A 24771-nucleotide genomic window follows, 5' to 3' on the forward strand; every position below is an offset into this window, starting at 1 on the left:
ATGCGACGGCAGACACCGGGCCCACTCCTTGGCACTGCCCAGGCCCCGCCGCCGCTGGCCTTGGAACCCGGACAGCCTGTGCTCACCCCGGGGTGCTGGCCAGACCGTGGCCTCGGCCCTGGGCTCTGGGGTCCCCGGGGAGCCTGTGCCTAGGCTCCCGCCCCGCCCTGGCGCTCAGGTGAGCCGTGGGGATCAGGTTCCCACGGTTTCGTGTCCTGCATTGTTCTTGGCTGGGCCCCGGCTTATGAAACAGTAATGAGGGGCCCCTGCTCCCGGAGCCGGCCCCTCTAAGGTTTCCGTTGCGTCGCCCGCTGCCACCGCCGCACAGCCTGGAGTCAGGGCCTGGGAGGGCGGCAGCGCGGGGGCCTGAGCCTGAGCCCCCCGGGGACGAGGGTGCTGACAGCCGCCAGCCGCCGCCGCGGGAGCCTACTGCCCAGGTAACCCGAGAGGAGGCGGGGCACGGGGTGCCAGGGCCGCTTTTCCCCACTGCCAGGGGAGGGCCCTGCCACTCCCGGGAGGTGGGGAGGGCTGGGGGGGCCCTCCTGGAGGTGAGCAGCCGTTCCCCCCGGGTGAGCCCAGCACCAGCCTCCGCAGGTGTGACCTTGCTGAGCGTTGGAGGGAGGAGAGAGGAGCGGGCAGCCAGTTTCAGGCCCCCACCCCCATCCCCGAGGCCTTGACCCTGAACCCCCCACCTCTCCTGTAGTGGGCAACTCTGCTCCGAGCTCTTGTTTTCCCATCTCCTCCATTGTCTACCTCTTCCTTCTCCCTGTCCCTTCAGGGTCCCGCCATGCACTGCCCCTTCCCAAGCCCTCGCCTGCGCCCGCACTTGCCAATGAACTTGCGTGCACTTCTGCATACAGGCAGTGGTGCACCTGCTGGACGTGCATCCACCTGCACGCATGTGCACACATGTGCTCCAAACACACAAGCCTCTGTGCACACACATACCTGCACACGCGTGCGTGCACACACCAGATGCCCCGCCAGCCTCTGGCTGGGTCCCAAGGGGCGCTCCCGGGAAGTGTGAGATCCCCGGAGATGCCTGGAGGCTCGCCCACCCCGCCCAGCGCTGGGAGGGGCTGTGCAGGGGGAGGGAGCCCCCACGTGGGCGCTGAGCTGCCTCCTCTCTCCAACTCTGGCCCAGGAGCCCAGGAACGCCGCCGAGTCGCTCTACTGCGACCTGCCCCGAGGCCCACCCACGCCGGAGGACCCGCCCGGCACCTCTGCTCCCAGCCTCCAGTCTGTGGCGGACCAGGGTCTCAGGCCGGAGCCTGAGAGGTAGGTGGAGGAGCCCCAGGGTCTGGGGCAGGGTGGGATAGCCTCGCCTTCTCCCAGCGGCAGCCTCTCTCTGTAACAGCTGCTGGCATGGGTCACGTGCTCAGTCCTCAGCGCCTGGGCACAGAGGCCACGGGCATGTGCCCTGGGCTCACTGGGGGAGCCCAGAGCCGGTCTCTGCTTGCACCCTGGCCTCCGAGCCCCCCGCCCCCGCCCCGGCTGTCTTTCCCAGGGCCCTGTGCACTCTAGGACCTAGCTCAGCCTTGCTCCCAAGCGTAGCACAGCGCTGCACCTACCCTGCACTGAGTGTGGCTCGCGGCCGATCACATTTCCTGGTTCCTTTTGCACGGGGCACCGCCGTCCCCCGCCCACCTGGGGCTGCTGCGATGGGCTCTGGGCTTCCTCCGCCCCCAGGCCGCTTTGGGGTCATGGCAGCCTGGAAAGGACCGGCCTGAGACGAAGAAAAGGCTTCAGTCTGTCCCCATATGGGACCTTGGGCAAGCCACCCCATTTTTCTCTGCTTTGCCTCTTTGCTTGTGGAAGAAGGAGGATGGAGTTGTCAGCATTGCTTTGCAAACAAGTGCTCCTCCCGGGGGCGTTATTTTGAAAACACAGAACGGCTGTGCTGTCCAAGTGTTTCAGGGAGTCTGGGCTAATGAAGTGGAAGGTCTTGGTGCAGGACTTGTCAGGGTCTTTAGTTTGCAAGCTTGCATTGCTGTTTTTGGCTGGGGGGGGTGGTGGAGAAGCGAGTAGCGTGTCCCAAAATTCTGTAATTTCAGAACTGTTTTTTCTTAATGCTTGATTGTTTTCATCTGCTTGAAAGGCAGAGCAAGAGAGCGAGAGAGAGCGCGTGAGAGCACTCTTCCATCCACTGGTTCATCCCCCAAATGCTCCTGCGAGCCAGGGCCGGGCCAGGCTGAAGCCAGGAGCCCAGACGTCCATCCGGGTCTCCCACGTGTGTGGCAGGGGCCCAAGCACTTGGGCCATCACTGCTGCCTCCCGGGGCGTCAGCGGGGAGCTGGATCGGCAGCGCAGTAGCCGGGGCTCAATCCTGAGCTCTGATGGGCTCACCTCGCGGCCCACAGCGCCTGGCCCCCGGATCACCCGTCCCCATCTTGGGGGACCCTCCATGGGCCACTCTCGGGGCTACTCCAGCCGTAAGCCTGTCTGAGCCCCTGGCCATCGAGACTGGCAGCTCCCACCCCGGCATGCGGGTGGTGGCCCTGTCCCCGCCCTTGGAGGTGTCTGCGTGGGGAGCCTGTGTTAGTCTCGCCGAGCGTGGCAGCCCCACACCTGCTCCAGGAACAACGGCCGAGGCTGGGGCTGGGGCAGCAGCCTCAGGTCACCACCCAGCTCTGCCCTTGCCCAGCGCTGTGACCTTGGTCCGTCTCTTACCCTCTCTGAGCCTCGCTTTCTTTATCTGTGAAATGGGCGTCATCTTCCTTACCGCAGAGCGGGGCCGTTGGGGCGGGAGGTGACCGTGCAGGGAGCGCAGTGCAGGTGCCGATGGGCTAAGGAGCAGCTTCCCCGTTCCTGGTCCCCGTGAGAGAGCGTGTGTGTGTGACCCTGGGAGCGGTGTCACGCCTTACCTCTCTCTTGCTTTGGGTCTGTCTCCTCCCCCAGGGGCCCATCCCCGTCAGCAGGGCTCCCTGAAGGGGCCCCCGCAGCTGTGCCCCGGAGCGGGAGCCAGGAACCCGGTGCGTTGCCCTATCTGGAGGGCCCGACGTCCTCCCCAGGTGGCAGCTGTGACCAGGGCCCCGACGCTGACGGCAGCTCCCCTGATGACACCAGCAACTCGTCCTCTGTGGTGAGCGGGGGGTGGGAGCCGGGGAACCCCTCCACCCTCCCCCCCCCGGGCCTGGGTGCCACCAAACTTCCAGACAGGACTGGTACCTCACACACCAGTGAGTTGGCATTGAGCAGCCCCTGCAGCCCCCCCTTGCTCCGACCAACCACCCGGAGGGACAGAGTGGCCCCGGGCGGGCGGGCTGCAAGTCTGCTGGGCACAGGGGCTGGGGGAAGCCGAGTCGGGGACCGGAGCCTGTGCTCAGTCCCCAGCAGCCTGGTCTACCCCATGCTCTCGGGTCACTGCAGGCCCAGGTGTTGGGCCGCGGCGTCCAGGGGAGGGGCGGGGTGGTTAGTGAGCCCGGCCACGGCCCTGGCCCAGGGTCCCAAGGCACAGAGAAGCGGGAGCAGGCGGTGCGGGCTTGGCAAGGAGAAGGGGCCCCGGGGAGATTCCCTCCAGTGATCATGATAGGAAAGGCCTCCTATGAGCCCCGCCCACAGGAGAGGGGCGGGGCAGTGCTGCTGAGCAGGAGCCCCCCCCCCGCACCCCCGCACCAGCCAGGGCTCCTCCTACCCACAGAGGCTGAGGGCATCACAGCCGCCCATGGGGAGGGGCAGTTTACTTGAGGCGGTGGGGCTGGGATCTAAGCCCACTCCTCCCTGGGCCCTTGAGTCCCGGCTGTGGCTTTGGCCAAGTTCTTGGCTTCTCCGCGCACGCGCGCCTCCCGGGGTTGAGCGAGGGTAGCCCTGCGGCACCTGTGGGGAGCCCAGCCTATAGCAAGCGCTCCTTGAATGTCCGTGCCTTTCCTTCCTTCTGCCCGTCGGGAGGGCCTGCAGGCTCTGGGTCCCTTCTCCATCCCCACATCCCCCCCCCCCCCCCGCCTTCCGCGGCAGGACTGGGACTCGGAGGAGAGGCAGGAGGGTGTCCCCGGCTGGGCCCGGCTGCCCGTGATGATCCCTCGGAGGCTGCAGGAGGCACCGAGCACTGACGGTGCCCGGAGGGTCGCCAGGGCCCCTGCGGGAGGAGACGCTGCAGGCCAGAGAAAGGAAGGTGAGTCCGTTTGTCACGTAGGGACGGCCTGGGGTCCCCAGCTGCCACCTCGCTGGCATCTGGGACCTGGGCAGGGCTCGCCTTGGTGGCACAGGTCCACATTATTATGGAGCAGCTGGCGTGTGACCTGCCACCTGCTCCACGTACGTCACCTCCCAACTGCTGGGTTAGGATCTTCAAGTTGCGAGGGACAGAGTCTGGCTGGGCCCAGTGGACTGACATCAGTGAAACGTCTAGGGAGGAGCTGACGCGGTTTCAGGTACGGCTGGATCTGGTGCTCGGGCAGCATCAGACGTCTGTTAGGGCGTCATGCTCAGCCAGACCCTCCACAGGAAGCAGCACGAGGGCTGCCCGCAGGGCCCGGCTGCAGTCCGCCTGCTCATCAGCACCCCCAGGGAGGGCACAATCCCCCAATCCAGGTAGTTAACGTCCCAGGAGGGGCTCTCCCTGGGACATGGGGTAGGTGCTTTGCGTCCCTGGGTGCTATGGGGCAACCCCTGGACACCCCTCACAGCCTGATTCTGAGGGAGAAGCGATTCCCCGAGGGAAGCCGGGGTGGCGCTGGTGGTCAGGCTTGCGGAAGCCGGCAGCGTCGGTCGGCAGCTCACCGGCTCGTGAGCCTGTGTTCCGAGTCCCCGAGCGGGAGTCCTCGAGCCCCGCTGCCCTGTGTGGCCTCCGGGGCTGGCATCTCCATCACCGACGGCATTCGGGGCCGGGGGCCGGGCCGGCGTGGCAGCCCTGGCTCCTGCAGCACTTGGCCGTCCATCACAGGGGCGCTGGACACTGGGGACACCGGGAGGCCCAGGACCTCCTCAAGGAGCCCAGGACGGAGGGGGACCAGACACAGCTGTGAGGAAATCGGGGCAGGGCTGGCACAGGGGAGACCCTCTCCCAGAGGTGGGCTCCTGGCCAGACGAGGGGCCCCGGGGAAAGGCTTGGGGGTGTGAGTGGCCGTTCTATGGCAGACACGGCTCAGGCACAGCGCAGGGTGTTGGTTCAGCCAGGCCCTCCTGGGCTCAGGGCCTAGCCAAGGGCTTTGGCCTGTCTCCTCTAAGTAGCAGGGAGCCATGGAAGTGGTTTTAAATATGTTTTTAGTTATTTGGAAGGCAGAGTTACAGAGAGAGAGGGAGAGACAGAGAGAGACCTTCCATTTGCTGTTCTACTCCCCAGACGGCCACAACAGCTAGGGTTTGGGCCAGGCTGAAGCCAGGAGCCAGGAGCTCCTTCTGGGTCTCCCACGTGGGTGCAGGGGCCCAAGGACTTGGGCTGTCCTCCGCTGTCTTCTCAGGTGCATTAGCAGGGAGCTGGATGGGAAGTGGAGCAGCCGGGACTCTAACCAGCGCCCACGTGGGCTGCCGGCATTCCAGGTGGCGGCTTTACCCGCTGTGCACAAGGCCGGCTCCTGTGGAAGGTTTTTGGGGCGGGGGAGTGATTGAATTTGTGCCTTGAGAACCGCACCGGGGCAAGGCACACAGAAAGGATGGATTGGAGCAGGGTGAGGCCCGAGGACAGGAAGCCACCTAGGAGGCCTGCACGGCCCCATCGGGATAACCAGTTCCGGTGTGAATGTCCAGCAGGTGCTAAACCCCTGGGCGGAAGATTGTCGGGAACAGTACACTCAGCCCCGAGTACTGCCCCTCAGTCTGCATTGATTCTAGAGGGACGGAGAGACAAAGCAGGCGTCCCCTTACCCACGTGGCTGTACAGCGTCCCCAGTGCGGGGCCAGCAGCGCGCCAGGTGCCCCGGGACGGCCTGTGCCGGCCAGGACGTGGCGTCCCTTCCCTTCCACGAGTGCACCCCACCCCACCGGCATCAGACAGATGCAGGCCGATTTTGCAGAGGGACATTCGGACCAGGCTCTATATGAAAGACAAAAAGGGGGCTGGGGCGCAGCGGAGGCAGGGCCGGGGACAGAAGAAGGGGCGGTGAAAGGCGTTACCGGGGCCTCTGGGCCACCTGAATCTGGACTGTGCGTTAAGCTCCAGGCGCAACAGTGACCTTGTGCTTGGCAAAGAGAATGTCCTTGTTCTGATGAGACGCGTGGGGGTTCATGGTCGCGTCACCCCACTCTCCAAGAGAGGTCCAAAGATGGCTGGGGTGGGGGTGGGGCAGAGGTGACAGGGAGAGGGAGGAAGGCGTGTGATAGATTCGCTAGATGACAGATGGGGGGGAGAGATGACAGACAGTTGATAGAGCAGATGACCTGGAAGGCCAACCGCACAGGGTCAGCAGGACCGTTTGTGCTGCCCTCCAGTCTCCATTCCAGCCATCCAGTGAGAGATGGAGAAACCCGGGTTCGGGCCGTGGTTGTGGGGTGAGGAGAGGACGGAGGTGGGTGTGGCACAGGAGGGGGCGTAGTCCCAGCTTGGGGCCTGGGTGTCTGCGCGGGTGGCAGCGCCCGTTGCCGAGGGCAGATGACCAGGGAGGGACACGCGCGGTGCCGGCTGTGCAGGGTTTGCGAGCCTGGGGGACAAGGTTTTGAGCCGGGCCCTGTGCTGTGAGGCCCAGCGTCGGGCTGAGTCAGCGCCTTGCTGCCCGCTCCCTGCTCTCGCCCCTCTCCTTTGCTGGTCCCCTTCCCTGCTCGGCTCTGCCCTTTGGCTGCCCCGGAACCCCATCCCAGACCCCCGGCTCACTCACTGCACGCTCAGTCGCTGTCTTTCCAGAAGCCAGGGACTCCTTGATTTCATGCCTGACTTCTTCTATTTAAAAAATATTCAGGGCCGGCGCCGTGGCTCACTAGGCTAATCCTCCGCCTTGCGGCACCAGCACACTGGGTTCTGGTCCCGGTCGGGCACCGGATTCTGTCCCGGTTGCCCCTCTTCCAGGCCAGCCCTCTGCTGTGGCCAGGGAGTGCAGTGGAGGATGGCCCAAGTGCTTGGGCCCTGCACCCCATGGGAGACCAGGAGAAGCACCTGGCTCCTGCCATCGGATCAGCACGGTACGCCGGCCGCAGCGGCCATTGGAGAGTGAACCAACGGCAAAAAGGAAGACCTTTCTCTCTGCCTCTCTCTCTCACTGTTCACTCTGCCTGTCAAAATAATAATAATAATTTATTCATTTATTGGAAAGGCAGAACAAGAGGGAGAGAGAGAGCGAGCGCTCTTCCATCCACTGGTTGAACCTTGGTCTCCCACATGGGTGGCAGGGCCCCAGGTACTGGGGCCATCTTTTGCTGCTTGCCCAGGCGCGTTAGCAGGGAGCTGGATTACAAAGCAGGGCAGCTGGGTCTCGAACCGGCACTCCGATATGGGCGCTATGAGAGGCCGGCATTGCAGTCCGCGGCCTAACCCGCTGCACTACAGCGCCAGCCCCTCTCGCCTGAGTTCTGCTTGGTTTCCAAGACGGGTCTCACCACTCGGGTAGGGCGCTGTGCCACATTGCACTCTGAGCGTTTGCTGAGCACCTGCTGTGTGCAGGCCCCAGCCAGTGTTGGAGAAACAGCTGGGAACAGGCCAGCCCGGTCCCGCCTTTGTGGAGCTGACACCCGTGGAGGGCGGGTGGACGTGGTGTGTTTGGAGAGTGAGGGAGGACGCTGGGGTCTGGGTGGCCAGACAGCGCAGGAACCTGAGGGTGTGCACAGGCATGGGGGTTCGAGGAGCAGAGCAGAGAAGGCGGGTGCAGGCTGGCTCGGCCTGGCGGCCCGCTCCCCACTCCACACCTGTTTCCCGGTCGCCCACAGTGCAGGGCTCAGGCCTCAGAGCTCAGTGCTCTCCCCCTCGCCCTTGCTCTCTGAGGCATCAGCAGTTTCCGGAGCCTCCTTCCAAAGCCGCCCCAGGCCGCCCCCTTCTTGCCATCCCCCCCCCCCCCCGGCTCAGCCTTGGCCCCCCTCCCCCAGTCCATTCCCGCCCCCAGTGCCCAGGGCCATCTTTTCAAACGTCACTCAGACGATACGGGGAGCCAGTCGCCTTCTGGCGCCTCCTAACTCCCTGCTTTCTTGCCCTGAACCGCCTGGGCCGTGGGCCGTGGGCCGTGGGGGCCCTCCCCTGCCTAAGCCACGGCGGGGGGCACCACTGTCCACCTGGCGGCAGCTTGCAGCATTGCAGCCGGAGCCAAGGCCCTGGAGGAATTGGCCAGTTCTCTGGACACTCCTCTCCCTGGGCACATCCCAGCTTGCAAAGCACGTGCACATTGTGGGGCCAGCTACGCAGAGCCCGGCTGGCTGGGGGGACAGGACGGAGGGTGCCCAGGGATGTCCATGGAGCCTGCCTCGTGTGCCTACGAAGGCAGCTTGGGGTGGGGCGGGGCGGGGGGGTGGTAGGAAAGGGACCGCGCTGGGGCTGGGGGCTCTGAGCCAGCTGCAAGCCCCAGGAATGGAGGCCAAGGCCACCTCTCAGCCAGCACCCACACTCCAGGCCTGGGGACTGCAGGCTGAGGCCTCACTGCTTTCCCAGCCCTGGAGATAGGATGGGGAAGACGAGCCCAGGCCCGGCTACACGGGGGGAGCTCGCCGGGGAGAGAGCAGGGAAAGAAACAAGCTAGGCCCACAGGGAGAGGGCAGCGGGCTGCTGCCGCCCAGCCGACACCCGAGGCTGAGAAGGAGCCAGGACGGCAGAAGCATGCTTTGGACAGAGGTAGCAGCAGGAGCAGAGGCGCTGGGGTGAGAAGTGTGGCGTGGAGGAATTGCGGGGAGACCGTGCTGGAGGCTGGGGTGGGGGTGGGGGCTTCAGGAGGGCGAGCAAGGGCGGGGCCGAGCCTGGCGGGCCGTGGGAAGCCCTGAACTTCATGCCCAGCTGGTGAGGCGTCCCTGCGCCTTAACTGTTTATACAGAAATACTCTTCGATTTATGGAAGAGTGGCAAAGGTAACGGAATTTGCCTTGTACGCTTCCCCCGGGTTATAGCGTCACAAACAGTCAGAGGACAATGATCAAAGTGATGGCGTTCACGGGGGCGCCATCCTGTTAACCCAACCTCAGGCGTTCTGCAGCCGCTGGGTTTTCTTCCAGTACCCCTCTCCGGGCCCACACTGCATTGCATCCCGTCTCCTCTAACCTGTGACAGCTTCTCCCTCAATGCCGTGAGAATCTCCTTGGACAGGACGATGGTGGTGGGGGTGGGGGACACAGCCCTGTCCAGGGCAGAGGTGACAGTGGCTTAGCGAGGAGGAGGGGACAGAGGTATGAGAGAGGCAGGATTGGGACTGCATTTAGGGGTGGCCGCGGGGCAATGGCCCATCAGGCAGCAACGACAAAGGTGCTCGGTTGTGTGTTGGGTGCGGGAATTCAGGGAAGGGCTGAGGGGGCGGAGCTGGGGCGGGGAGGACAGGTGGCCTTGGGCGTGGACTTGAGGGAAGGCGGTCGTGGCTCCCTCAAGACAAGACCACAGTGCTGTTCCCTTCTCTCCTGGTGCCCAACACTCCTGGGTGACAGAGGTGAGCCAGGTGGAGGGTGACAGCAGGTGTGGCATGATTGGAAGCTGTCGCCGTCGGGAGCAGTCACGCACTGCCAGGCTAGCAAGGTGCACGCCTTGCTGGGGAGTCTGGGACCTGAGGCTGCATTTTCCAAGGAGTCCCAGCTGGCGGACCACAGGGGGCTGCCCTCCCCCAACCCTGCGGTCCTCATGGCTGCCCTGGGCGCGCCTTTGGTGCAGGGACCAGGTGCTGTAAACCTGTCGCGGTGACGCAGGCTCACGTGGGGAAATTGGGGACCTGCCCGGAGTCCAGCTGCGGGGAGGAGATCTGGGAGGGCGTCTGTGGCTCACGCGGGCCACACAGGCTGTCGCCAAAGCTGTACACTTCCGCTTTGCTTCTCTGCCTTCTCTCTGGATCCCCTGACCTTGTGACCCTCAGCTCTGGAGCCCGCCCACCGTGGGCTGAGTCAGACTGGGTCTCAATTTCAAATCCCTGGCCCGGGCTGGAGGGAGGTCTCCAGGCTTTGATCAGCTTTGGCCAGGGGTGGAGTCATTTGGTATGGACAGTGAGGCCTCTAAGAAGAAAGTGTCCCAGGGGCAAAGGAAGGAGTGAGCGCTGCCTGCACCCCTCCCCTTAGCTCTAACCTCGCTCTTCTCGCTCCAGACCCCTGCAGAGGGAGCCGGAGTGCCGGACAGCGCTGGGCGAAGCTCCGAGGAGAGGACGGGGGCTTCTCCTTGGAGCGGCACCGTTTAGCGTCTGGCCAGGCTGCCTCCACCACGCCACAGAGCGGACCTCGGAGCCCCACCCCCCAGGCTCCCTCTGCACAAAGGGACACAGCCCAGGCCGCTTCGGCACAGCGCAGTACACCCCGCGCCACCTCGCCTCCCCGAATCACCCACAGGGATACCCCCTGGACCTCACCTGCCCAACAGGACACCCCCAGGGCCTCGTCCACACAGCGGGACACTCCCTGGGCCACCTCTCCCTCAAGAGTCACTCAATGGGATACCCCCAGAGCCTCGACCACCCGTCAGAGCAACCCTCAACTTTCCTGTTCCCCCAGAGACGGCCAGCGAGAGCACCCCAGCACCTCTGCTGCTCAGCAGGACCACCCCCACGCTGCCTTTTCTACTTGTACTTCCTGGCGGGACCACCCCAGGACCTCCTGTGCCCAGCGGGACAACCCCAGGGCCTCCTCCCCCAACCGAGCCACTCAACGGGACAACCCCAGGACCTCCTCCCCCAACCGAGCCACTCAACGGGACAACCCCAGGACCTCCTCCCCCAACCGAGCCACTCAACAAGACAACTCCAAGACTTCCTGTGCCCAACGGGACAACCCAAGGACCTCGTGTGCCCAACGGGACAACCCCAGGGCCTCCTCCCCCAACCGAACCACTCAACGAGACAACCCCAGGGCCTCCTGTGCCCAACAGGAAAACCCAAGGACCTCGTGTGCCCAACGGGACAACCCCAGGGCCTCCTCCCCAAACCGAGCCACTCAACGGGACAACCCCAGGGCCTCCTCCCCCAACCGAGCCACTCAACGGGACAACCCCAGGGCCTCCTGTGCCCAACGGGACAACCCAAGGACCTCGTGTGCCCAACGGGACAACCCCAGGGCCTCCTCCCCCAGCCGAGCCACTCAACAAGACAACTCCAAGACCTCCTGTGCCCAACGGGACAACCCCAGGACTTCCTTTGCCCAACAGGACAACCCAAGGACCTCCTGTGCCCAACGGGACAACCCCAGGGCCTCCTCCCCGAACCGAACCACTCAACGAGATAATCCCAGAACCTCTTCTCCCAACCGAACCACTCAACGAGATAATCCCAGAACCTCTTCTCCCAACCGAACCACTCAACAAGACAACCCCAGGGCCTCCTGTGCCCAACGGAACAACCCCAGGGCCTCCTCTCCCAACCGAATGACCCAGCGGGACAACCCCAGGGCCTCCTGTGCCCAGCGGGACGGCCCTAAAGCCTCTTGTAGTAGATGGGATAACCTCAGAACTGCTTGTACCCAGAGGAACAAGCCACACACTTCTTCCCTCCGGCGGGACAACCCCGGAGCGCCTGCTGCTCAGAGCTGCGCCCCGAAGGACCGTCCTGGGCCACCATCTCCACCCCGCGCCGCCCCGCGGAGCAACGCCAGGCAGTCCTCGCCCCACCGCACCAACAAAGACATCCCCTGGGCCTCCTTTCCCCTCCGGCCAACTCAGAGTGACGGCCCGCGAACCTCTTCCCCATCTCGCGCCAAGCAAAGCGAGGTGCCCTGGGCGTCCATAGCCCTTCGGCCAACTCAAGGTGACAGGTCTCATTCGTCCTCTCCCACCAGGCCAGGCCGTGACCCGCCCATGTCCTCCTCTGGCCCCACGCAGCCCAACTTGCCGGCCCGGCTCACACCTTCCTCCCACGGCCCTGGCCAGCACAGCGCCCCCCGGCCCTCTCCTCTGTATCCCCGGGGAGCTCCCCAGATGCCCTCAGAGCCCTCCCAGGCCCCCTGTGCTGTGTGCATCGGGCACCGGGATGCACCTCGAGCCTCCTCGCCACCTCGCTCTCTGCAGCACGACCCCTTCCCCTTCTTCCCAGACCCCCGAGCCTCTGAGAGTGACCTGCCTCACCACGAGCCCCCCTACATGCCGCCTGCCGTGTGCATCGGGCACCGCGACGCGCCCCGGGCCTCCTCGCCCCCTCGCCACACCCAGTTCGACCCCTTCCCCTTCCTCCCAGACACATCAGATTCCGAGACTCAGTCTCCCCAGCACGACCCTCCCCAGCTACCCCCGCCTGTGTGTATTGGGTACCGCGATGCGCCCCGGGCCTCCTCCCCGCCTCGCCAGGCCCCAGAGCCCTCCCTCCTGTTCCAGGACCTCCCCAGGGCCAGCACCGAGAGCCTTGTGCCCTCCACGGACTCTCTGCACGAGCCCCTCCGGCTCCCCACCCCTGTGTGCATTGGGCACCGGGACGCCCCCTCCTTCTCATCCCCCCCGCGCCAGGCTCCGGAGCCTTCCCTCTTCTTCCAGGACCCCCCAGGGACGAGCACAGAGAGCCTGGCCCCCTCCACCGACTCCCTGCACGGCTCTTCTCTGCTGCTCCCCCAAGTGTGCATCGGCCATCGCGACGCCCCTCGAGCCTCATCCCCGCCCCGCCACCCACCCAGTGACCTGGCGCTGCTGGCGCCCTCACCTCCACCGGGCAGCTCGGGTGGCTCCCGGGGCTCGGTGCCCCCTGGGGAGACCAGGCACAACTTGGAGAGGGAGGAGTACACCGTGCTGGCCGACCTGCCCCCGCCCAGGAGGCTTGCCCAGAGGGAGCCGGGACCCCAGGCGCAGGGCAGCAACGGGGGCCGCACCCACAGCCCTGGCCGCGCAGAGGTGGAGCGCCTCTTCCGGCAAGAGCGCAGGTGAGCCCAGGGCGGGGGCAGCCAGGTGGGCTGGGGAGAAGGCGCGGCCTCGGGACAGGTGCGAGGCTGCCAGAAGCAAGGGACCCCACCCCTGTACCCTGCCACTCGGCCAGCTGCGTGGCCTTGGAGCAGTCACTTCAGCTCTGATCCTGCAGTGTGTTGAGGATTAAGTGATGGGGTAGACAGCCCGGTGGTTAAGAGCAGGTGGGCGTCGGGCGCGTTGGGTTCAAGATCTGGGCCAGACCCACCCCTTACCTGATGACCTGGCAAAGTGATTTCACCTGCCTGAGCTTCAGTTTCCTCGTCTGTGAAATGGGAGAGAAAGCGCACTTATTAAATGACCTTGAACTCCAAACCCTTGGATCCAGAGGCACGAGCTATTTGTGCCTTTTCCCCCCTCTTCTTAAATAAGGGAGAAGAAGGTGCCCACCCGTGGATTTTTTCTGTCTGAAGTAAGAAAACTCACAGGTCCCCATGCATTTCAGAAAAGAGAGAGCGCAACCTACTTTTATTTATTTCATTTAGTTGAAAGGCAGAGAGACCATCTGCTGGTTCAGTCCCCAAACGCCCACAAGCAGCTGGGGCTGGGCCAGGACCAAGCCAGGAGCCAGGAACTTAGTCTGGGTCTCCACACCGGGGGGCAGGGACGCACCTACTTGAGCCTGCACCTGCTGCCTGCCCCGGGTGTGCAGCAGCAGGAAGCTGGGGTGGGGGTGCAGCTGGGACTTGAGCCCAGGCACTCTGATCAGGGACAGTGGTGTCGCAACCACTGCGCCAAAATGCTCACCCCAGAGGCGTTGACCTAAGCATATGGCCAGAGCCATGTGTCTAAAGTAAAGGAACTCAGCACTGCAGGGTTTTTAGAGGTGAAGTTTGCTTTCCTAGGACAAGACACCCTCCCTCCCTCCCACCCTGGGGCGCAGGTGTCCTGCGAGCTTCCCTGGTCAGCCCCACCAGGCCTCGCTGGGGGCGGGGACGTCTCTGCCTACCCTGGTCGAGATTCCCCGCGATGGTTCCAACCCCGGAGGTTTCAAGAACCAGAGAGGTCAAGAGGACAGAGAGCAAGTAGCCTGGAGTCTCTGTGAACCGCCGTATCCGCTTCCAGTTCTCGCACGCTGCGCAGCCATCACTACGACCTGTGTTTAGGGCTGTCCGTCGTCCTACAGAGGCGCACGGTGTTTCAGCTCGGAACTCCGCCTCTTGGCCGCCCCCGGCGCTGCCTCTCTCAGATCTGCATCTTCACGAGGCGCTCCATCTCTCCGTCTTCCTGGGTCCTTTCCAGCAAAACGGATCCATCGCAAGTCCATGGGACGACCCTCGTGGTCTCCAGCATGCCTGTCATTCTTTCAATGGCCTCTTTATTTTTTACTTTTTTAAAGATTTATTTATTTGAAAAGCAGAGTTACAGAGAGCAGGAGAGGAGAGAAGAGGAGAGAGAGACTCTTCCATTGGCTGGTTTACTCCCTAAATGACCACAATGACCAGGGCTGGGCCAGGCTGCAACCAGGAGCCTGGGACCCCATCAGGGTCTCCCACGTGGGTGCAGGAGCCCAAGGATTTGGGCCGTCCTCTGCTACCTTCCCAGGTGCACTAGCAGGGAGCTGGATCGGACGTGGAGCAGCCAGGACTCAACCAGCGTCTATGTGGGACGCCGGCATTACAAGTGGCCGCTTAATCCTCTGCACCATGGTGCCGGCCTCTCTCTCTCTTCTCTCTCTCTCTCTCTCATACACAATTTTTAAGAGCATTTTTAGGTTCACAGCAAAATCAAGCAGAAAGTAGGGAGAGTTGCCATGTACTCTTGACCGCAAACAAAACGGAGGGGCCGGGCGCCCTGACCCAGGGCCCACCGTCTCCAGCGAGGCTCGCTGTACGGGGCGCGCACTCTGTGGGTTTGGGTGACGCTGCGCGGGGGTAGCCGGCACCACAGCATCCTGCCGTGTGGCTCCAGCGCCTGCCAAGTCCTCCGCGTCTTTGGCCTTCGAGTACCACTTTTGGCCTGCACACTCTCATCCGATAGCTCGCTCAGCTGGACGGCTGGGATCTTATCACGGTCCTTCTGTATCTCCGCCCCCCATCCCGCCCACAACTTTCAGAGAGATAAAGGCCTTGACTAGAAACTAGGAATATGGGTGCACTCTAATTACTTCTGTGCGTCTTCTTCCACTCTCTCTGAAGTGGAGAATTTGCCCTTCCATCAGGGTGTTGTGCTGAGTAGTTCATTTTCTTCTGTTATGGCACTCTTCCCAAGTAGACAGCCACGCATTTTCTGAAGATGAAATTTCTTTTTTTTTTTTTTTTTTGAGGTTTACTTATTTGAAAAGCAGAGTGGGAGAGGGCAGGGAGTGGGGACCGAGAGAGAGAGAGAGATGTTTCATCCGCTGGTTCACTTCCCAAATGACCTCGGTGGCTGGGTTGGGCCAGGCTGAAGCCAGGAGCCAGGAATTCCATCCAGGTCTCCCATGTGGGTGCAGGGGCCCAAGCACTTGGGCCCTTCTCTGCTGCTTCCCCTGGATGGGAAGTGGAGCAGCCAGGACTTGAACTGGTGCCTATACGGGATGCCAGCCCTGTAGGCAGAGGCTCCACCCACTACACCACAGCGAGGAAGACATTTCTAGAACTATTTGAGCATCTGGGTAGGAGTCAGACCAGAGCGTCTGATTTCTCATCCCGGGGGTGGACTTTGTGTCCATGCGGTGTTGTGAGCCTGGAGCCCTTTTCTTAAAGGGTTAGCATCCCCTCCTCAAAGCGCGGGGGACCTTGGTTTTCCCATGGATGCCTTTGGAATCTCTTATCTTAGCATCACGCAGGCATTCTGTGGCCTCTTGAATTCAAAACATCCTCTTGTGGTCTGCTGCACTCCCGGCTTTGGGCTTTCAATGGCCCATGGAAGCTTCTGCAGGCCGCGTGTTTGCTTTGTTATCTTTGGTGCGGCCAGGCCAGGCCAGCCCTCCGGAGCAGCAGGTCTGGGGGGACGCTGTTGCTTCGGTAACAGAGAGGCCGGGTCTCCGTCGTCGGGGTCCCAGGCCCCCGCTGCTGTGTCTGTGTTCCGTGTGGGAGGAAGCAAAGTGAGCTTATCAAGCCAGCTCCTGTAAGAGCAGAGCACCTGCAACCCCCCCCTGCCTGCCCCCAGGCGCTTCCCACCGTGGGGTTGGGCTTCCCCAAAGTTAGATTAGAAACAGGGGCCGTCTGGGGAGCTCCCCAGAGTCAGCTGCTGGGTACTGCTGGGAGCTCCCTGACTTCCTGCATCGAAGGTCCGTGGGGACCCCCACACACAACTCTGACCCCCAGGCCCACAGCGCAGGTCCAGTGCCCAGAGCCGCGCGTGGGCCCCCCTGGGCCGGCCGTGGGCTGGCTTTTTCACGTTTCTCCTGCCGAGCTCCAGCTGTCAGTTTGGATGAAGCCAGGACCTCAAACAGCACCGAAACAAGTGCTCCCGGCACGGCTGGGTCTTGGGCTGTGAACCCTTCCCCACGGCGGGGAGGGGCGAGCCCGGGGTCTGTTTGGCCCTCCTCCCTCACAGAGATAGCTCGTTAACCATTAATAACCACGGCTGCGTTATTAAGCAAGAAAACAGGAACCGAAGGCTTTCTGCCCGGGTTAGAGGCCGTCTCTGTGGGATGTGGCAGCAACCCCAGAAGTCCGGGCGGCTCAGCCGTGACCTCTGCCGGGAGGGTTGGCGTCGGCCTTTCTGGAGGTGCTGGGCGGGGGGCTTTCTTCCTTCTGATCTCCCTGAGAGCTCTTTTGCCAACCACTAGGATGGCTTGAAGTTTCCCAGGCTCAGTGCTGCGATTCTTCTAGTGGGCACTGGGGGAGGGGGAGGACGTGGGCCTGAGAATCCCAGACGGACAGGAAGGACAGGAAGAGGGCAGCTGGGGCCACACCGCTGCTCACCGCCTGTCCCCGCCGCACGGGCTGTGGGGATGAGACGGGGCCATGCACACTGCAGCTTAGGAGGAGCTCAGTACGTGCGGGCCCCCAGGCGATGGTGCGCACAGTACTTGGTACACAGTAGGTGCTCAATAAATCTCACTTCCCACAAAGCTCAGCCTGACCTTCTTCTGGGGTGGTAGGTGGCAGGAAGTGCTGAATGATTCGGGGCCACCGTGGCCGGGGCTGCGTCCTCACAGCAGCGCCAGGAGGCAGCAGGGGCTGCTCCTCGCCATCTCCATTTCACAGAAGGGGAAACTGAGGCCCTAAGACGCTCAGCCCTCGCTCGGGGCCCTGGATCCCCCACAGCTCCTCCCAGCGTGGGTGGGAGTGGAGGGACTGGGTGCTGGCGGTGGCACGGCCCCAGGGTCCTCAGAGGAGCGGCCGTCTTTGCTCCTAGGAAGTCCGAGGCTCCGGGGGCCCTCCAGGCTCGAGACGAGGGACGGTCACAGCGGCCCAGCCAAGGTCAGAGTCAGCTGCTTCGGAGACAGTCCAGCCCTGCCCCCAGCAGGCAGGTGAGCACAGCCAGCGCCCGGCCCTGCACCCCTACGGGACAGCCAGCCATGGTTTCCCCTTTCTCAGGTACCGGGCAGGGAGGTCCTCCATGACAGGGCCAGAGCCCCCGCCCTGGCTTCCAGCTCTCCCCTCTCCCGGGGCCGGAGCTCTTGGCAGAATGCAGAGGTTCTCTCTAAAGAGACCCACAGGGCGCCAGGCCCGCCCCCGCGGGACCGGGTGCTGGCGTGGAAATTCTGGCACCTGATAGCCCAGGTTGGGATCAGTATCTCGGGGCGGGGGGGGGGTCCCAGAAAGTGAGCTGCTCTCTGCAGATCTCTTTCTAGAACTGAAGGAAATGGTGAGAGGGAAGACGTGACGCTGGGCAGGAGAGCTGGAGACCCCACGCGCTTGTCCACCTGCTCTGGCCCAGGCTGCTGAGGGCATGGCCGCGTCCTTCCCAGGACCCTAGGGCGGACAGCGGCCACCCAGCCGGGGCCCGGAGCCTTACCCACCCCTCACCTCGTCCCCAGGCGGCCAAGCTCCCTGTCAAGCAAGCAGACCCGGCCGGGCGGAGCAGAACGCAGCCCTCGCGTCCCCGGAGTCCCGAGAGACGGCCTGAGGGGGACCGGCGGCTCCAGGGGACCTCGCCACCTCCCAGGACAGCAGCCAGGCCCTCGGAGAGGGAGCCGCGGTCAGGGGGTGGCCGGGCAAGCTCCCGAGAGCCTCCCGCAGGGTGGCAGGGTCAGGGTGAGGTGCCAGGGGCCCAGGGCCCTCACGGACGCCTGGAGAGGAGCTGGAGCACCCAGGAAGAGGGCCTGGGCCCCGAGGCCCGGCAAGAACTTGGGGGGTTCAGCCCTGGGGCCACCAGAGCCCCAGAGGGAATGTGGGGGGGCTCGCCCGGCACCAGCTGGGAACAGGCGGAGGCCTGGGGGGAGCCCCCTGAGAAGCCAGCCCAGAGAGGCTGGGGCAGCCTGCAGGAGCTGTCTGGACCTGGTCAGCCTGGGAGCCCCCCTGAGATGCCCTGGATAGGCCCAGCAGGGTCCTCGCCGCCCGTCGCCTCTGCCCCGGGCAGGGGGGCTGAGGGCACTTGCCCGCACCCACATCACCCCGAGCTCGACTGGAGGGACCTACTGGGCCTCCTGCGGGCCCCTGGGGACGGAGCCTGGGCCCGCCTCCCGCAGCTGGACTGGGAAGGCCTCCTGCAGCTCCTGCAGGCCCGGCTGCCCCACAAGGACCCAGAGGGCCACTCGGGTGACCCGGCCAAGGCCCCAGGCCCAGAGCTGGATCCTCCAGGCCCAAAGGACGCCCCGGAACAGGAGCCCCCTGGGCAGCCTGAAGGATGGGCAGAGGCCACCATTGTCAATGGACACAGCCCGGGGCAGCAGCCCCAGAGTCTGACCCAGCCGCCCGGCCCTGCCTGCACCTCCACCCAGTGGCCAAAGACGAAAGTGACAAGTGGACCGGAGAGCTCTGTGGCGGCTGATCTGGAACACCCGGGCCCGCTGGGGGGCAGGAGCGACCTGGACAGGCCCAGCTTGCCCGCACCGGAGGTGAGTAGCTCCCCGGTCCCCAGGGGCAGCCAGAGTCGGCCCGGCCCACACAAGTGCCCTCCAAGAGGTCCCCCTGTGTGGTAACCTCAGCTCCTGCACCACTGCCGGGGCTCAGAGCCGACCCTCCCTGCTGACCAAGCCTGGCCTGGCCGCCAAACTGAACAGGGCTGATTATGGCCTGTGCTTCCATGAGCACTTCCTGTGGCCACGCCTCCGTCGGAATGTCTGCGTACTCACCCCACTTAGTCTCCATGGCAACCCGAGGAGACAGGCACTCCTTACTCACGGAGACCAGTGAAGCCACCTGTCCAGGATGCCACAGGCAGCGAGGCCGGGCAGGGCTGGAACCCGGCTCTGCTCGGTGCAGGTCACCGAGGTTCACGCCAGACACTCTGGGGGCAGGGCCTTCTCCCCGCTGGCCCCACCACACCTGGCTTGTGCTGTGTCTGCTGGCTGGCACCTGACCCTGCCCGGGACCATGGCCAGCATGGGCACGTCCTCTCCTTCCCCTGTATTCCAAGTTCCCAAGCCCAGGGTGGCCTCACCAACCCTGCTCTGGCCCCTCTCGGCCCCAGTTTCTCTGCTGCTTCCCTTAGAGCGATGCTGTGGGGGCTGTGATCGCTCATCTAAATCCTCCTCTCTTTGGTGCACAGTCGGGTGCCACCGCCTCCAGGGATGACGCAGGCTTGCAGGCATCGGCGCTAACTGTGTGCCAGCTCTGGGCACAGAGCCCTAGGTGCTTCGTTCCGTGTGCCTCAGTCGCCCCCTTTTACAGATGAGAAAACTGAGGTGGGGACTTGTTAGGCATATGCTGTGAGAAGTGAGGTCAGTGTCCACGCTGTACCTGCGCTTTAAAAAAAAAAAAAGATTTGTATTTATTTATTTGAGAGGTAGAGTTACAGACAGTGAGAGGGAGAGACAGAGAGAGAGGTCTGCCATCTGCTGGTTCACTCCCCAAATGGCTGCAACAGCCAGAGCTGGGCCAATCGGAAGCCAGGAGCCAGGAGCTTCTTCTGGGTCTCCCACACGAGTTCAGGGGCCCAAGCTCTTGGGCCAGCCTCTACTGCTTTCCCAGGTCACAGCAGAGAGCTGGATCAGAAGTGGAGCAGCTGGGACTCGAACCGGCACCCATACGGGATGCCGCACTGCAGGCAGAGGATTAATCCATGCGCCACAGCACCGGCCCCCGTGCCCGCACTTCCTCACCACCACAGGGACACTCACCAGCGGGAGTCCTTCCCTGCCAAGGCCCGGGGTCTCTGGGAGGCTGGGAGATGGTGACGGGGGGGGGGGCGGGGGCGAGGGCAGAAGCGCCAGGTCCTCGAGGGCGTTTCAGAGCGAAGGGCAAAGCGAGGCCTGGGCCCGGGCCTGCTGGGGCTGCAGCTGCTCCTGGCTTGGCCCTCAAGGCCTCCTCCCCTGCCCTCCACCCCAGTCGCCCCTGTTCGGGCTGCAGGCCCTGCGTGCGCACCTCCCTGTCTTTGCACATGCTGTTCCCACTGTTCCCTTCCTTCTTCACCTGCCGAACGCCTGTGTGTCGTTCAAGCGCAGTCGGCTGTCCTGAGAAGCCTTCCTGGATACGCGCCCCACCCCCGGGCTGGCAGTGCCCGCCCCCTCCCCCTCCCCCTCCCCCTCCCCAGGCTTGGCGGTTTTGCTCCCCGCCATCTGTCACGCTGGGCTGCCATTTCCCCTTAAGAAACATGAGAGTGCCATGGGGGCGGGGCTGTGCCTGTACCTCTGCCTTCCCAGGCCCTGACCTAAAGAGCGGGCTTCGCTCTTGGCGGGGTGGGGTGGGGTGGGGGGTGGATTTCTGAGCGCATGCGGGCAGCAGAGGGGAACTGGATGGGTCAGTGGGTAGATGAGGGGGTGAGTGGATGATGGGCAGACAGTGGGTGCGGGGCGGATGGTAACTGGGATGGACAAGGGCTGGGTGGACGGTGGATGGAGGCACACATGGCGATGAATGCGTGGTGGGTGGCTGGCGGGTGTTGCTTAGCTGGGATGAGGCTGGGAATGACTGGCCGGGTGGACGTCGCCTGGCTGCGCACGTCAGGTGTTGGCCGGTGAATGAATGTTGGATGCGTAGATGGAGGTTGGATGCTGGCTGGATGGTGACTGAGTGGGGGATGGGCAAGTGCGTGCATGAATGACAGTGGATGTGGGATAGGAGAGGGTGGGTGGTGTGGAATGGGCACTGGCTGGTTGGGTGGACGTGAGGATCTACGGATGCTGGGTGCTAGAGAGGTGCTGGATGGATGGGTGACAGCGGGCAGATGAGGAGGCGGGTGGAAGGGTAGCCTCCCGGGGGATAACCTGGGCTAAGCTGTGCTCTTTCCGTCTCCAGTTCCAGCCCGAAGAGCCTGAGGAGTCAGAACCAAGCAGAGGCCGAGGCTCGCTGACTGACCAGGAGCAGGCAGACTCGGTAGTGGGGTCACGGGCATGGGCGCACGGATCGGGAGCGGGGAGGGAAATGAGGCTGGGGCGGGGGGCTGAGTCGCACCACGGCTGGCTGTGCCTCGGGGTCATCTGTGTGCACGGTGGGGCCGTGGAGGAGCTGCTCTGTGTGGCAGCCCTGTCTGTGGCCTGGGGACCGAGCGGACCGGCCTGGGGTCAGAAGCCCAGCACTCTGCTGCCTTCCCCCAGGCGAACTGCAGAGCCCGTGATGGGCTCTGGGAACGAGGTCCTCCCAGTTCTCCAGGGCCGGGCCCGGCTGAGAGAGGGGCAGGGGCTTCCTGGAGCTGGAGGCAGAGAAGCACTGGGGCTGAGGGTCTCCAGGGACCCCAGGCAAGAGCGATGTGTGCAGGGGAGGGGACCCCCTGAGGCCACAGGAGGCCTGGCCATGGCTGGAGCCCAGGCTCTGCCCCACCCTCCCACCACCTGCCAAACAGACTGTTCCCATCAGCCTGAGCCTCCGGGGGTGAGGTCAGCGCCCAGCACAGCACAGCGGGACAGCGGGCGGCGGGGGTGGGGACGGTGGACAAGCCACGCTGTTTCCCTCCCTGCTACCCCCCAGCTGCCTCCAGAGAAGCCAGGGGCGACAGCAGAGCCTCTGCGTGGTGCAGGGGAGCCCCCCAGTCTGGCCCTGTTGCTAGTCGGAGCTGGGGGGATTCTGCCCGACCCCTCACTGTGCAGATGGGGACAGGGAGGCAGGGCAGCCACCCAGGCCACACAGCCAGCCGGAGGCTGGACTCAGAACAGAGCCCAGGGCCAGTGCGCTCCCTGCAGGCCCCCACATCCCCCACCCCCGCCCAGGCTGCTGCCTGGCTCTGCCCTGACCTCCTGCTGGGCCTCCTGCAGGGCGGTGCTCAGACGCTGGCTGAGCCAGTTTTCCCATCTGTGAAATGGCACCCCCAGGCCTCCTGGGGGCTCTGACAACTTTGTGCTTCCTTCGTTGTTTCTCCGACTTCCTGGAGCCGGGGTCTTGGGAACAAAGAGGAAGCAGCAATATGGGGCCTGCTCTTGTCTCCGTGAAAGGGGCCCGTCCCAGCAACACGGAAAACCTCTGGGCCTGCTCCCGGGCAGCAGCCCTCGTTCACGCACTCCCTGACGAGGGGCCTTGGTGAGCCCTCCTGTGTGCCTGGGCGGGCGTGGGAGGCGAGCCCAGGTCACCGTGGAGCTGTCTAGGGACGCGGCTCCGTGCTGCGTGACCAGGGCTGTGATGGGGACGCTGCCCTGCCTCCCCTGCCCCAGAGCCCTGTGGCCCTGTGCTGTCCCATGTGGTGTGGGCAGCCCCTCTGCCTCTCCAGGGCCTTGGTTTTCCAGGCAAGGAAGACTGCAAAGGGAGGGCATCTGGGGGTCCTGCGGGGGGCGGGGGGCCTGCAGAAGTCTGGGATCCGTTCCTTTCCCTTGGCCTGTGGTCACTGACCCACCGCCCTGGGGGCCAGGCAGGTGACCAGGTGAGAAGAGCAGGGCTGGGCTGGGGACACCTGGGCTCCAGATGGGCCTAGAGGGGCTTCTGTGTCCTTAGTTCACGAGAAATAGGAAGTCTGTACTTAGGCGTGAAATCCTGGCTCATTTGGCATAGGAACCAAATGCACTCTGTACTGCCTACCCGCTGGCACAGGTTCCCCAGGGCGCTGAGCCTAGACGGCCTATCAGTCAAACACACGCTAGTGTGAACGAGTTAATAAGGTCGTTTTATTTTTTTTTTTTCAAGAATATTTTTTAAAAGATTTATTTATTTATTCGAAAGTCAGAGTTACACAGAGAGAGGAGAGGCAGAGAGAGAGAGAGAGAGAGAGAGAGAGAGAGAGGTCTTCCATCCAATGGTTCACTCTCCATTTGGCCACAATGGCCAGAGCTGTGCCGATCCAAAGCCAGGAGCCAGGAGCTTCTTCTAGGTGTCCCATGTGGGTGCATGGGCCCAAGGACTTGGGCCATCTTCTACTGCTTTCCCAGGCCACAGCAGAGAGCTGGATCAGAAGTGGAGCAGTGGGGTCTTGAACCGGCGCCCATATGAGATGTTGGCGCTAAAGGCCAGGGCGTTAACCCACTGCACCACAGCACCGGCCCCTCAAGAAGATTTTTGTAATTTGTTTGAAAGGCAGAGTGACAGAGAGAAAGGGAGAGACACACTGAAAGAGAGAGCTTCCATCCACTGGGTCACTCCTCAGCTACCAGGGCTGGGCTGGGCTGAAGCCAGGAGCCAGGAACTCCATCCTGGTCTCCCATGTGGGTGCAGGGGCCCAAGCACTCGGGCCATCGCTGCTGCCTGCCAGGCGCATTAGCAGGCAGCTGGATGGGAAGTGGAGCAGCCGGGACTCGAATCAATGGGATGACCGCCTGTACCACAGTGCTGGCCCACTTTTCTTGGCAGCTGCGGGAGGGGAGAAAGATGGGAACCCTGGGCCTTTGCGGTGGGCAGGGGAGGCTGTGGCCAGGGATGCCTCTGGCCAAAGAGACCCGGGGCCAACACTGGACCCTGTTTGACAGGCAGACGAGAGGCCAGCAGAGGGCAAGGCTGGGAGCGCCCTCAAGGGCCGACTGGTGACCACATGGCGGATGCCCGGGGACCGGCCCACGCTGTTCAATCCGTTCCTGCTGTCTCTGGGGGTCCTCAGGTGGCAAAGGGTAGGCTGGCTCTAGCAGGGACCGGAGAGGGAGGGGGCAGGGGTGGCTTGGGCAAAGAAGGCAGTGTGGGGGCTGAGGAGGAGGCATGCCGCCCCCCACCCCACGGAGGGAGAGGTGGAGGCGGAGCGCCTGGGCTCGCAGGGGTGAGGGGTGACTGAGTCATCTGGGGGAGCCAAAGCTCCCAGTCAGCAGCTCCTCACCAGCCCTGGGCCGAGGGGAGCCAGGTGGGGGGAAGGAGGCCTGCAAGGGACTCTGGGATTGCGAAGTGTGGCTCAGACCTGGGCCTGAGCCAGTTGCACAAACATCTGGCGTGACGTAACCTGCCTGTGTCTGGGGCTCCTCCAGGGCAGGGCGGGGAGGCAGCTGTGACCTGCCCCCTCCTGCCCCCTCTGCACAGCTGGAGAAGGGGCCTCGCCCTCTCCAGGGGCTACGGGCTGGCTGGCCGGTGGAGTCCACGACAGGCCGCCTCTCGTGCTCACTACCCGGTGGGCCTAGCACTGGCCTGGACAGCCCAGAGGCGGCACACCCATTGCACAGAAGCAGGGAGTAAGGCCTAGGGAGGTGAGCTGACTGGCCTGGGCTGCACCGCTGCCACTCGAGGGGTGAGGAGCTGCTCTGCCTCCTTCCTGGAGGGGGGAGGGGTGCAGTCAGCTCCCCTGCGCCACCTCTGTGGGGAGACCGTCGGCGCTCAGGGATTTGGGACGCACAGGGACCGGGGGACCTCACTCAAACAGGAAATTGCTCACCCGTTCCCCACTTCCTGCGGGACCTGATCTGTCTAAGGGAAGGTCACAGGCACACAGCAGGTCTGGCAGGAGGGGACAGGGAAGTCCTGAGTGGGAAAAGGGGGAGGTAAGTGGAGG

At 64.0% G+C, this 24771-nt stretch overlaps 1 protein-coding gene across 1 annotated transcript; it reads left to right on the forward strand.

Moving 5' to 3' along the window:
- LOC149123632 (TRIO and F-actin-binding protein-like) lies at positions 1-23923 on the forward strand. Its single transcript, XM_089309077.1, has 10 exons — positions 1-92; positions 329-437; positions 1145-1278; positions 2899-3082; positions 3955-4111; positions 10040-12866; positions 17197-17311; positions 17822-18841; positions 21183-21260; positions 23771-23923. Exons 1-10 carry the CDS (start codon positions 1-3, stop codon positions 23921-23923), a joined length of 4869 nt encoding a protein of 1622 aa, XP_089165203.1.
- Positions 23924-24771: the final 848 nt, after the last annotated feature.

The sequence above is a fragment of the Oryctolagus cuniculus genome, chromosome 11 (genome assembly GCF_051225735.1).
Source record: "Oryctolagus cuniculus isolate XC-2025 breed Fujian yellow rabbit chromosome 11, ASM5122573v1, whole genome shotgun sequence".
NCBI lineage: Eukaryota > Metazoa > Chordata > Mammalia > Lagomorpha > Leporidae > Oryctolagus > Oryctolagus cuniculus.